This window comes from Amblyomma mixtum, chromosome 2, assembly GCF_055824585.1.
Source record: "Amblyomma mixtum isolate Tamu chromosome 2, ASM5582458v1, whole genome shotgun sequence".
Classification (NCBI taxonomy): Eukaryota; Metazoa; Arthropoda; class Arachnida; order Ixodida; family Ixodidae; genus Amblyomma; species Amblyomma mixtum.
In genome coordinates, this window is record NC_143013.1 from 239,901,375 (window position 1) to 239,914,211 (window position 12,837).

The 12,837-nt window shown below is 49.0% G+C and overlaps 1 protein-coding gene across 1 annotated transcript; it reads right to left on the reverse strand.

The window, feature by feature from the left end:
• Positions 1-238: 238 nt before the first annotated feature.
• On the reverse strand, positions 239-11,746 carry LOC149363127 (uncharacterized). Its single transcript, XM_089569897.1, has 2 exons — positions 11,572-11,746; positions 239-573 (listed from the first exon to the last, which is right to left on the reverse strand). The coding sequence occupies exons 1-2, from the start codon at positions 11,744-11,746 to the stop codon at positions 365-367; spliced, it is 384 nt and encodes a 127-aa protein (XP_089426023.1). The 3' UTR covers positions 239-364.
• Positions 11,747-12,837: the final 1,091 nt, after the last annotated feature.

Here is a 12,837-nt window from a genome sequence, read left to right on the forward strand (position 1 = left end):
TATGAAAATGATTCATCAGCATAAGCTGGAGCTTGCGGTTGATCAAAAGCTTCGGTTAGCGCATATACCTCAGGGAGTACAGAATGAATATAGTCGCTAAGTCATGTCAAAAAGATAGCAAAGAACGCCTACATTGTTTACTTTGCTTACTGAGGAGAATATGCAGCAGTGTGGATAACTCCAAGATTAATTTATTGATGCAAGACACGATAAGGCAGCTTGAAAACATCGCCTGTGTTCTTATGCCTTACATACTAGTGTAATTATGGAAACAGCTCTGCAGTACGCAAGACTAACATCACAAGGAATAAACAATCATCAAAGCTAAAAGCTACCCTCTCTAAGGTAAAGAGCGGGAACTTGATCACTTTTGTAGAGGTGCAAACAACGCGGCTAATGCGCCGGAAACAAGCGCAGAGAGTCCGTTGTCCTCGCCGAGTGCCAGCATGAGCAGGCAGAGAAGAGCTGCGCCGGACAGGAGCCCCAGGAAGGCGAGCAGACAGGCACCCAAGGTCTCCGCGTGCCACAGGGCGTATGCGTAGTCCCATTCCGCTTCTACGACTGCATTGGGACCTGTGTAAAGTGAGGGCGTATTTAAAGAATTGTCTAATTATCTTCTAAGCCCATTAGTAGAATGGATAATGACCTGGAGCATTCTCCACCATAGATTACGTTCCATATTACTGCTCTTGATTCTGATGAACGCAAATTTATAATTCACAAATTCTGTAAGCCGAAGGGCGCATTTCGCGGAAGTAGCGATTGTGAAGAGAAACCAGCTTGCTGTCCTGGTTGGTTGGTTCGTGATTGGCTGGCTGGGAGTACAAGAGGCGCCGAAGCCAGAGGCGAAAACTGTCTTATCGAAGTCCCAAGTTACGCATAGGCTGATGCCGCTCTTTGGCCATAGTGTTGTGATGGCCTAATTAGCTTCAGCGAGCCAGCCGCAATTCCGTAGAAACGCAGCAGAGTGTGGGGGCTAATCGAAACTTCGAACTGGCTAGTTCTGGGGGCGCTGCAAGCCAGGCAGGTTTTTTCGACACTGATAGCAGAAAAGAATATTCTCATTTTCTATTAGAATAGCAAAACGTAAAAAAAGAGGCTCTTATGTGGCTTGAAAGATAGTTGCTTTCTGAAATGCAGCTTTGCTCCGGTTGAGTATACTTTAACGCCAAACTGTTATTTGCAGTTCTCATTTCGATAGCTTCTATTCAGAATGCATACTTAATTGCGAACGTGGTAAAGCGATATCGCGTCCACTTTACGAGGCCTGTACTATACAGCATGGCGAAACATTATACGAAAGATCTGCTGATGATGTGGGGATAATTTTGGCTTGCATATAAGACAACACATGAGCATAAATTTGTGTTTTCATGTTCTGTGACAAGTATTCCGTCCTTTAGGTGTGAGGAAAATAAAGCCGACCTCGTACGTGCGACAGAGAGAAAGAGAGAAACAACTTTATTGCCATAGATTGGCGGGATTTAGGGCAGGTGTGCTTGGTGTGGCCCCAGTTGGGGGCGTCTTCCTGGGCCCACGAAATGAGTGCCAGTCGGATGCTCTTGTCTGGCCTTCTGAGGAGTTGGTTCCATCCTTCTTCGGAGGGAGCTGGCAGTAAGGTTCGAGGGGGCGGATTTCCCGCGTAACCCCAGAGGATGTGTGCCTGGGTGGCGATTTATCCCTGGTAACAATTTTGGCAGACGGGGTCGTATTCGCCGTCTGCGATGAGTGAAAGTCTAGAATGGCTAAGGATGGAGTGTGTCTGCAACCTGCGGAGCAAGGTGGCTTGCGCTCGATTCAAGTCGGGGTGGGGAGGCGGGAACTGGCGTCTCATCTCTCTGTGGAGGTTGGTGATTTCGCAAAGGTCTGGGGAGCCTCGGCAAGAGTGTCTGGGTCCGTGGGGCCGGCCGCCCGGTTGGTTAGTCCTCGGGCTAGTCGGTCGACCACTTCATTTCCAGAGTTTCCCGCGTGGGCGGGTACCCAGACCAGGTTGATCTTATGATCGGGAGTGCAGCCGCGAAGGATGCGTGCAGCGGGGTGGCAGATAAATCCTGCCGAGTAATTTTGTATCGCTCTTTTGGAGTCGCTTAGGACTGTGCGCGTACGTGGGTCAGTGATGGCCAGCGCGATGGCGGTTTCTTCTGCCGCTGTGGGAGAGTGCGCTCCTACTGTGGCGGCGGTGACGAGAGTGGATTGTGGCGTGGTTGCACAAGCCACGTATGTGTTTGCACTTAGCCGTGAAGCGTCTACGTATATTGCGTGTTCGTCGGCAAGGTATGTGGCATCTAGTGCTTGGGCTTTCAGCTGACGGCGCGTATCATGGCGGCCAGGTAGCATGTGTTTGGGGACTGGTTTTATAACTAGGCGGCTGTAGACCCCTATCGGAATGGGCGTCGTGGGGTGGACGTCGCCTATGGGGTTGATGTTGAGACGGTCAAGTATGAGCCGCCCGTGTAGGCGGCGGATTAGAGCGGTCTTGTGTGCCTCTATGAGTTCTGTGCGCGTGTTGTAGATGCCGAGTTGGAGGAGGTGCTGTGTGCTGGCGTACTGAGGTAGGCCCAGTGCCGCTTTGTACGCTGAACGTATAATGCTGTTAACAGCTTCCTCGTCCTTCCGGCAGAGGTGATAGTAGGGGTAGGAGTAGACTATCCTGCTAATGAGGAAAGCTTGCGTGAGCCGACAGAGGTCATCCTCCTTCATATCTCTGCGGCGGGTGCTGATGCGGCGGTTAAGGCCATTGATCTGATTGGTTGTGATGCGGAGGCGCTGAATGGCCTCCGAGTTTTGCGTGTTGTTCTGTATTAACATACCCAGAACGCCGATGGTGCGGACCGGAAGTATGGGATGTGTGTCGACTTAAAGCACAATAGGTTCTTGCGGGTCGGGGACGGGCAAGCGAATTTGTCTGTCCCTGATAACTAGTGATTCGGCCTTCGTGGAGGAGCATGTGAGCCCGGTCGCCTGTACAAAGGAGTGTACTTTATCGATTGCTGTTTGGAGGGAGTTTTGGGCGACGCAGATCCAAAGTGCACCAGCTTATCTTAAATCCTAGCAGTAGTGAGAACAAAAGTAATCAAAAATCTTGCTCTTTCAAACCTGTTCTGATTGAAACCATTGACGTGAAATCCCGAGTAATGGCCATTTCATTTTGTATTCAAGCCGGAACATAAGACTCACAGTTTAGGCGCCCCCCCCCCCCCCTTTAAGGAGGAGTAAGTGGCTGCAGGGAAGTGTGTGCTTGGACCTGTCAGCTGGCACCGAGTACATAAAAGGACAGTACGCATAAGAGGACAGTAAAAAGTATAAAGGCGGAAAGGGATAGAAGAAATGACTAGACACTGCCCCCATTTGCTTAAACAAATAGCGGCTAAGCTGTTTGTCCTGTAGTTAGTTTTTTCGCAATTTGGTTTCAGAAAAGGTACGAATTTGGCCATGACGGAACGAATCAAGCTAAGGAGAGAGAGAGAACACTTCATTTACACAGGAATTCGGGGCACGCCCCAGGGTCCCCGCACGACCCCACTGCGCTCAAGTGTTTATGTTCCGAAGGTCCATAACACTGGCAGCACGGCCAGTGGCGATGGTCTGCACGGCCGGGTCCTCCGAGCGCAGCAGGGTCTCCCAGTCCTCCCAGGTCTTGAGGTTCTCTAGGTCCCGCGGGGGAGGGTCCGCCGGGCAGAGGGAAAGGATGTGGACGGAAGAGGCGGAGGGTTCTGGGCATAGAGTGGATGCCGGAGTGGGGAAGGAGGGATGATAATGGGCTAGGGTAAGGGGTGAAGGGAGTGTGTGTGTCTGTAGTCTGCGCCAGAGTGTTGCGTGTTTGTTATCTAGGGAGGGGTGGGGCGGGGGGTAGAGCTGGCGTAAGGCTCTGTGCGCCTGGGTCAGCTCACTGAATGAGTGCATGCGCTCCTTCGTGAATCCCCGATCAGAGGCCACCTGAGCCCGGTTTAAAGAACCTCGGGCTAAAAGGTTGGTGGCCTCGTTTCCGGGATTCCCGGAGTGCGCGGGCACCCATATCAGCTCCACTGGGCGGGGCGGGGGGGCATCGGGCGAGTCCAGTATGCAAAAAGCAGGGACATGGACTCGGCCTCGAGCAAAATTTAGAATCGCAGTTTTAGAATCGCTTAAAATGTACCGGGCTTCCGTGCGGGTTATAGCAAGGGCAATGGCGGCTTCCTCTGCAGCCTCTGGGGACGTGTCTGGAGGGAGAGGTAGTGTGAGGAGGGCGGATAAAGAGGAGTCCACCACAGCTGCTGTCGCTTCATCACCCGTGCAGGCAGCGTCCACCCATACGGCGTCCGGCTGGGGGCCGTACGCTCGATGGAGTGCCTTCGCACGGGCTCTGCGGCGCTGCTCATGGTGGGACGGGTGCATATTCCTCGGGAGCGGCCTGATGAGGAGCTCTCGGTGAAGGGATCGTGGGATGGCGAGGAGGGTTGGGTCGTTGGCCGGTATTTTGATTCCGAGGGTGTTCAGGATATACCGACCTGTGGAGGTTTGTGTGAGCCTGATGCATTGGGCCTGTCGGTGGGCGTTCACCAGTTCCCCGATCGTATTGTGGAGGCCCAGGCCTAGTAATCTGTCTGTGGGTGTGTTGAGGGGAAGGTGAAGTGCTACCTTGAATGCCTTGCGAATCAAAGCATCGAAAGCGTAAGGAAAGGGGGCACAAAGAACGCAACTCGTAGACTACACCTGAACTCTTGAGGCTGCATGCTTCCTTCTGATCGGTACAGTAGAACCCTCAGGACACTGCTAACGATGAACTCATTTCGAAACCCGAGGAAGACGGGTCTTCACACGTTGCAGAGATTTCGAGCTTCACAGAGGCCATAAACTCTCCTCTACAGTGCTGAAAGATAGGTTGAAAGAAGACTTCTAATATATGTACAGGATCACATAGCAGTGCATGTGCGCGATGGCCGCACACGACGAACATATAATTAGGTGGGTCTGCAGTGGCTCAGATTACAATTACACCGCTCGCTGGCGACTCTGCGGTACTACAAATGACCAAAGAGAACGTACGGTTAGCGGGAGCGGCAGAAATACGGGGGTGGACGAGATCAAGAAATTCGCGGGATTAGGGTGCCCGCAGCCGGCAGAGGACAATAATGAACATATTTATTATTAAAGATACCGTAATGAAACTGGGAGTGTACAAGTGTTTCTTCTTGTTATTTTTAAAAATATAACTAATTTCAGTGCATCGCGTTTAGTTCCAATATTATAGAAAAATACCTGAAGCCTACTTATTTAAATTCTTACGGATGGTTAATGCACTTTCTATATTTTTTGGCTTCATTGAAATGAAGCTCTAAGCAAAGTCCTGTCATCTGGAGCTACACTTATTAAACTGTGGTAGAAGTACATCGTCATATAAATACGTTATATTTTCTTCAAGCACCATACTTATGAGGCATAGTTAGGTGACATTGTGGTACACAAAAATTGAAATGTTTGACTCACCCAAACAAAAACAGCCTACCGCCACAGATCAGTACTTTCTGAATTTAGTGGTGTAAGATTAATTCATATTGCAACCTAAAAGTAATAAAGTGTTCACCGCCACCACCCGAAAGAATTTTTCTCTCACGTTCAACGCCGCCGATGACGACACCGGCTTTTCTGCGACGCGGGGCCCTTACCGCTGCGGCGTTAGAACTGTCATACCACACATATAATACTCGTCCAAGAAAGCGACAAGATTCAGACTGCTATTCGAGATCAAGGCGACGATTAGTGCTACCTATATCAATTTTAGAATTTGAGACGCCAATACTCTGGCCCCTCAAGCTAAGAAAATCTGGGATTTTTCTCACTCCATTCAGACCAGCATGCTTTCGTTTTTAAGTTATAGCTAATATTTATTTAGTTTCGCGATACTTTTATTTTTGCTTTATATTTTGAAAACAATTTCAAGTGAATTACTCAACTACACTGTTGTTTATACTAGTCATTAATGTTTTTTTTTGGATTTTGGGGAAAGGAAATGGCGCAGTATGTCTTACAAATTTCGGTGGACACCTGAACCACGCCGTAAGGGAAGGGAGGAAGGAGGCAGTGAAAGAAGACAGAAAGAAAGAGGTGCCGTAGTGGAGGTCTCAGGGATAATTTCGACCACCTGGGGACCTTTAACGTGCACTGACATGGCGCAGCACACGGGCGCCTTTTGCATTCCGCCTCCATCGAAACGCGGCCGCCGCGGTCGGGTTCGAACTCGGGTACTACGGCTCAGTAGACGAGCGCCTAAACCACTGAGCCACCTGGGCGGGTAGTCGTTAATGCACTTCATGAATTCTGTACACAGCCCTGAGCATGGCTTCCGCTTTGCAGATCTTCCTAAGAAGTCATTAATGCACTTCATGAATTCTGTAAACACCCCTGAGCATGGCTTCCCCTTTGCGGACCTCTCTATGAAGTCATTAATGCACTTCATGAATTCTGTAAACACCCCTGAGCATGGCTTTCCCTTTGCAGATTTCTCTATGAAGTCATTAATGCCCTTCATGAGGAGCAGTAGGAAGAACATTTATTTCCGCCGAATATGGCGCAGCAGCCACCTCCGGGTCCGCAAGCAGGCGTCCGGGGAGGCAGTCTGTCGCACCGCGGCCGGAGGACGTCCGACCTCTTCTAGGAGAAGAGGTCTTCATTCTCGGCCGCCAGGCGGACGGCGAAGCGCTTTTTTTCGTCGAGTTTTTTCGTCGGAGTTTCTTAGCGTGGTCTCCCATTCATCGACTGCACTCCAGAGGAGGCGGAGCGTATCCCAGTACTGTGGCGCCATATGCTCTGGGTTCCCCGTTCCCCCGTAACATGGACACCGACATGCACGAAAACAGGCGACAAGCGCGGGCTCGGGCTCTTGAGAGACAACACGGCTCCCGACCCAGTGTATATTATGTAGACGTAGCAGGGCCATCGCCCACGGGATTTTACACGGCCGCTGTCGTTCACCAGGAAATGCACGTTGATGGACTCTCTTTTCGAGCCACCAATTCAATGCTAGCCGAGGAACTAGCGATAGTGCTTGATGCCGCCCACGCCAATTCGAGAATCATCATTACGGACTCCCGAAAAGCATGTGACCATTACATGGCAGGGAAGATCTCCCCCTTAGCTGCTTGTATTCTAAGACGGACTGCCACTGATCCAACACCCAAAAGAATCATTTGGGCTCCTGGCCACCAGGGCTTACGAGCTAATGAGGCCGCTGACGCGGCTGCCCGAGCGCTTATTCACCGGCCTCCTCATCCCAGCTCTTCTGGCTCAGAGACTAACCAGCCGCTGCTGCGATTCAGGGAAATTATAACGCATTATAGCGACATCCACAGTCTTTTCCCGGCCCCTGCAAAGGGGCTGAGTAAGACGGAGGAACGAACTTTAAGGCGCCTGCAGACCGGTACTCTACTCTGTCTTGCAATCTTAAAGCATTACGATCCAAACACGGATGGGCGATGCCCGCACTGTTGGGAGACCTGTGCTATCTTCCACATGGTGTGGGCATGTACTCAAAATCCCCACCTCCCCACTTCCCGTACCCCTTCCAGAGAGGCTTGGGAGACTGCCCTCCTCAACTGCTCCTCGCTGGAGTCCCAAAGGGCTCTGGTGAAACGGGTGAGAGACGGGGCATTGTCATGCGGTGTCCCGGACTAGGGACGCCGACCATGTAGCGGGGCCACTCTGTGGCTCCCAAACTCTATTTCAACAATTAAAAGTTTTCACCACCAGCACCAATTCATCGCTAGTTTTAATCGCGTTGCGCCCTGGGGCACGAACGCACCTCTATATTATGTGATGTAATGTTTATATTATATTATGATTATATTATGTAATGTTTATACTATATTATGTGATGTAATGAAATTTACAAATTTCGGTTTCTGCACCGTCCCTCTTCCGCCCTCTGGCACCCGTCGAACTCCTCCACAGGGGCGAGAAGAAATTTCGAGCTTAGAGTCTTGTCGTACGACTCCTTTTTACTCAGGGATCTATCCGATGGCGGAAATATCCACCGGTCTTTCTTCAGATTGTCGGTTACATCCCTAAACGTACCAATACTTTCTTTGCCTTTAGATGTTGTTGTGGAGGCGTCCGCAGCACCCCGAAGTAGCGAGGAGCGGGCGAGTATGTGGGCAGCCTCGTTGCCGGCGAGACCGGCGTGTGCCGGGGTCCAGATTATAGTCACGCTTCCAGCGACAGACAACTCGTTCAGAATTTTGGCAGCACGATTGCTGACACTACCCTTGCTAAAATTCCTAACCGCCGCTTTGCTATCGCTGCCGACGTGTTTCACGCCTGGTCGGGCAATGGCAATGCAATGGCTATTGCAATCTCCTCTGCCTCTACCGGCGGTAGATCTCGGTTTCTTTCGATTCCTATGGCGATCCCGCACTTCATGAATTCTGTAAACACCCCTGAGCATGGCTTCCGCTTTGGAGATCTCTCTATGACCAACTAAAAATCTCTGCCAAATGTTTACCGGTATAACACGAAGCGTACGCGGACACGGCGAGACGCAGGCCTGACAAGAATGTATGTGCAGCACGTTCGAAACTGTGTAAAGTGCGTAAGGCGAGAGCGTCTTCCGCACCACTTGGCCTATGTGACACTGGTGACGTCACCACTGGATTACGTCACACATAATTGATCGCGAAGTAATGAAAAATTACTAATTAGCGACTAATTACTGAATAATGACTAATAATAATTAACTGCTAATTAACGAAGCTTGAGCTTCGCCTTTAGGAGTGGAACGCGACAGCGTGTTGTAGCGCTGCCAAGCAGTCCACGGAACGCCACCACCCGTTCGGCGCGATGCCCTGCCCTTTGAACGCGACGCTTTTTGAGGAAAGGGAGTTACGCAGTAATTCTCTGTCATCTCGGTGGACACCCGAACCGCACCGTACAGGAAGGGAGGAACGCCACCGCCCGTTCGGCGCGTAGCTACCGGCGCTTGTATGCCGGTCCTGTTGGAGGGCTTAGAGAGTCTCGTTGAATCTCGTACGGTGCCCGGATGCTCTCGTTTCAGTGCCCGGATGAGTGGAATTCAGTGCCCGGATGTTGGCTTTCGGTCTCGGCGTGACGTCACCACACTGCCGGCAACGGGGGCTAAAAGCATTTCATGCTTAAAAAACGAAGTTCAGCTCATTTCACGTTTTTATTTACCGCTGAAGCCGATTTCAGCTCTCCTCAATTATTACTTTCAGCATGTTTCAGACTTTGTTAGTTTTTGGGACTGCAATTTAACCCATTAACGCCCAAGAATAATCAAAAGAGGCATTTCCTTGACTTTTAACACAATTTCGTTACGATTGCTTCATTCGCTCCGAAGTTACACAGGTGTACTTTTATGCGAAGCATACTACTTTAGCTACCACTTCAGCCCTTCACCGTGGTTGTGCGCCTCCAAATCACGTGATACATGACGTCACACCACGTGACACAATGACGTCACGACAGTGGAGAAACGGGGGCCCACCTCGCGCCGTCGCTGTGGTTGTGCGCCTCCAAATCACGTGATACATGACGTCACACCACGTGACACGATGACGTCACGACAGTGGAAAAACGGGGGCCCACCTCGCGCCGTCGCTGTGGTTGTGCGCCTCCAAATTACGCGACACGATGATGCTTCGCATTCTCCAGGCTTAACCAAGTTAAGCCTCAGCCATTTTTATAGTACGCTGCGTCCTCCCCATAGCACATGTGTCCACTGTGCTCCACTCCTACTTGGTGGCGTAAATTCGATTAGTATGTCTGTGATTTTTACGCTGGGTGATACAACATTTCTTGCAGGTCGTCATGAATCTTTTCTGGCTATACTGGCACCGCAGTTATTCTAATTTGCGCGGGCAGGTTTCTCATTTTCAAAAAAGCATCATACACGATTGAGCCAGAGTGTCTGGGAACCACTGGTTGCTACATGTCAAGGTGTATGTAATGACTAGTAACGTTCTTACCAAAGCAAAAATAGACAGCACGCTCGTCTCTAGCAGGCTGGTGCATTGTTCAGGCGTTCACAATTGCGAATTCGAGCTTTCGTGTCAACAGCCACCGCCACTTTTTGTCCCTGATGGCAATGTAGTAACAGCTGAAGACTTGATCCGAAAGGTCGACACCTGCCATACCACTGTTGTAAAACGAAAGGAGTTTTGGCTTACAAAAGTCCTGCTTTTCGTGCGCTCTAAGCAACCACCGCTTTACATAACATGTAGGCTCAACGCTGTTATAGTTATAGTTGCTGTTATATGCTGTTATAGTTGAAGGCCATACTGACTGCACTGTTTTCAATACACTTAAATAAAAGTACGTAATCTACACTATTGAAGCAGGTACCAATTTTTCCTGGCTGCTTCTATTCCGCTGCTTTCTTTGGGTCGAGTGGACACTTCCTAAACCTATTTCGGCGAACGGTTCCTTTAGCCCGAAATTCAACCTGGTGGAGTGTTACAAGAATGTCATGACTGATAAAAAAAATGGTCAGAAAAGATAAAACGGCCTCTAAGCGTTGAAATCGCCTCATACAACCGCAAGACAAAGCACGCTTACAAAAGTTTATTTTCCGAACTCAAGGACTTTCCACAGTAGGTGTGAAATGCATTACAGCAACCTTCTGCTCTCCAGAACCTCCAGTTCTTAAACGAAAACTATATTATAATCAATTAAAATCAACATTGTCATATCCAGGACAGCTAGAAACAAGTAGAGCAGTCTCTGAGGCCTCGCTGAGCAGACAAAGTGTTTTTTTTTTCAAAGGAATAGCAAGGAACCATAACATCTATGACCTTGAATAAGTAGGCGCCGTTGTGCACCCAGGAAGGCCCAGCGTACTATAGAAAGTACAGCATCATATAATTCATCATAGTGCAAAAAAAAGCCAAAGTTGAGGGGCATTCAAAGCATCCATTGTTTACGATCGTCTTTCATGCTGCTCTGTACTTGAAACTAGCATAATATGTACATAAACGTGGCCGCGAGAAAATTATAAGCCAGCTACTACCGGTGCAGTTCGTGGGAAAAAAACATCCTGAAGTTTCACCACGAAAGATGACACACTGAGAAGAGGAAACTGGCCTTTTTAATTGAAAGGCGTCGGCCGATCTTCTAGTCACAAAAGCATGAGCTCCTTGAAAAGAAAAACTTAATCTTTCGTGTTGATATCATAAAACATTTAACTATACTTTTAAAAATACGCTAGGCGCTAATGGGTTAATGCGGTCATATCCTACTGGCAAATTACACAGACGGGACCATTACGATAAAAAAATAAAGAAGGAATAGCTTGCATAGAAAAAAAATATTTTGATGGCTCCGCGCAGGTGGTTTGTGTAAAATGCGTTGCACTATGCAATGGGAAACAGGGGCGCAATCACTTTTTTAGGTAAAATGCGCCGCTCTGTTAGGATATTGCCGAGCTCAGAAAGATCTAGTCGGAAAAGTCTCGCAGCATATGAGAGGTAGATCGAAAAGTGCAGGCTTTTCCCAGTAGGCAAATAAGAAGGCATTGCTTTGTGCTTATTATGGATGATTCTCCTGCGGGTGTCATGCAGAAAAATGTAAAAAAATTTCACTTGCCTTCCTCAGCGTGGGGCGTATCAGGTGGCAGTACTGTGGCTTCACTCCTTGCAACGTCCACGTTCGCAGCGTCTTCCCTGTCAAGATGACCCAGGTCATTCAACTCGATGGCACTAAGATGCTGCGTCGGGTTCTTCGGCAAGGTGGCTTCAACTTTCTGGGCACTGGCATCCATGTGGTACGGAATTCATTACCGTGTAATTTATGTGCTTACAATCAAATTGTTCTACCCAGGCACCTAGTAGCACGTATCCAAGCTGCATTAATCGCAGAGCGTGTTGTTATTGTTTTCTTCTTTCTAGAGCTTGCGTCTGCTTTTTCTTCAGAAGAAAATCGAAGTCATGAAAAATTACGCTAAAGAATGAACAAAACATTGACTTTGAGGAAAAAAAAAAGCTACAGCCAATAAGAATTGCTATCTTACGCCTGGATTTACTAGCCATGCTGCATCAGCGCTAAAGCGATGGTATAGTTGTGAGTCGCAAGAGCACAATTATGGCCTGCTCTTTTGGCACAATTTCTATGACATAATAAGGAAGCTCTTGCAGGATCTTCAATCCCTCATATATCGTTCGATATGTGTCCTTGTGGTGGTCTGTGATGTTTTCCTTTCACCTGAATCCCTTCTTATTTTTTTCTTGCATTGTATCTGTTTTAGTTTTGGTTGTGAAACTGCATCTTGTTCATTTTTCTTTGTTCACCCTTAATCTGCTTGTTAATGTTAGTCTTTCGTAATGTGTTGCCCCCCCCCCCCCCCTCCTCTCTTTTTCACGTTGATATGCGTGAGTTGCGAAGGCAGAACTATGGTTTTGATTAGTGAAAGAGGAAGACGAAGAATTAACACTCTCAATCTCCGTATATTTTGTTTTGTACAAATTCTCGCTCTGCGTCCCAAAATTATCAAAATACTCTATTCCCTGTACATGAGTGCGTTTGTATCCGCTATGTACCCTTGTCAATCCCCCGCCATGGGTATGTGCCATTAAGCCTGAGGACATTATCATCATAATCATCATAACCATCAATCTCCAGCTTGGATTTCAGCCTTGCTTCTCTCCGCTCGTTTTTACCAGTAAGTTTGGTGCTCCCTGCCGTAACGAACAGCTTCGTGATGTCTGACAGCGCCCTCCTATCGGATGGTCCGGAGTTGCGTGAGGTCGAGCTGGACGCTGCTGGCTTCCGAAGTACGCCTGAGGCGTCAGTGGGCACAGCAGAGGTTCGAGGCAGCGGAGATGCAGCGTCGTCCATCCCTTGTGAAGACGGTGG

Excerpts from the sequence above, each read along its gene's own strand:
- LOC149363127 (XM_089569897.1), bottom strand. The coding sequence starts at position 11,746 with ATGGATGCCAGTGCCCAGAAAGTTGAAGCCACCTTGCCGAAGAACCCG. Across the intron at positions 574-11,571 it reads TACGCCCCACGCTGAGGAAG|GTCCCAATGCAGTCGTAGAA; the intron begins GCAAGTGAAATT and ends CACTTTACACAG.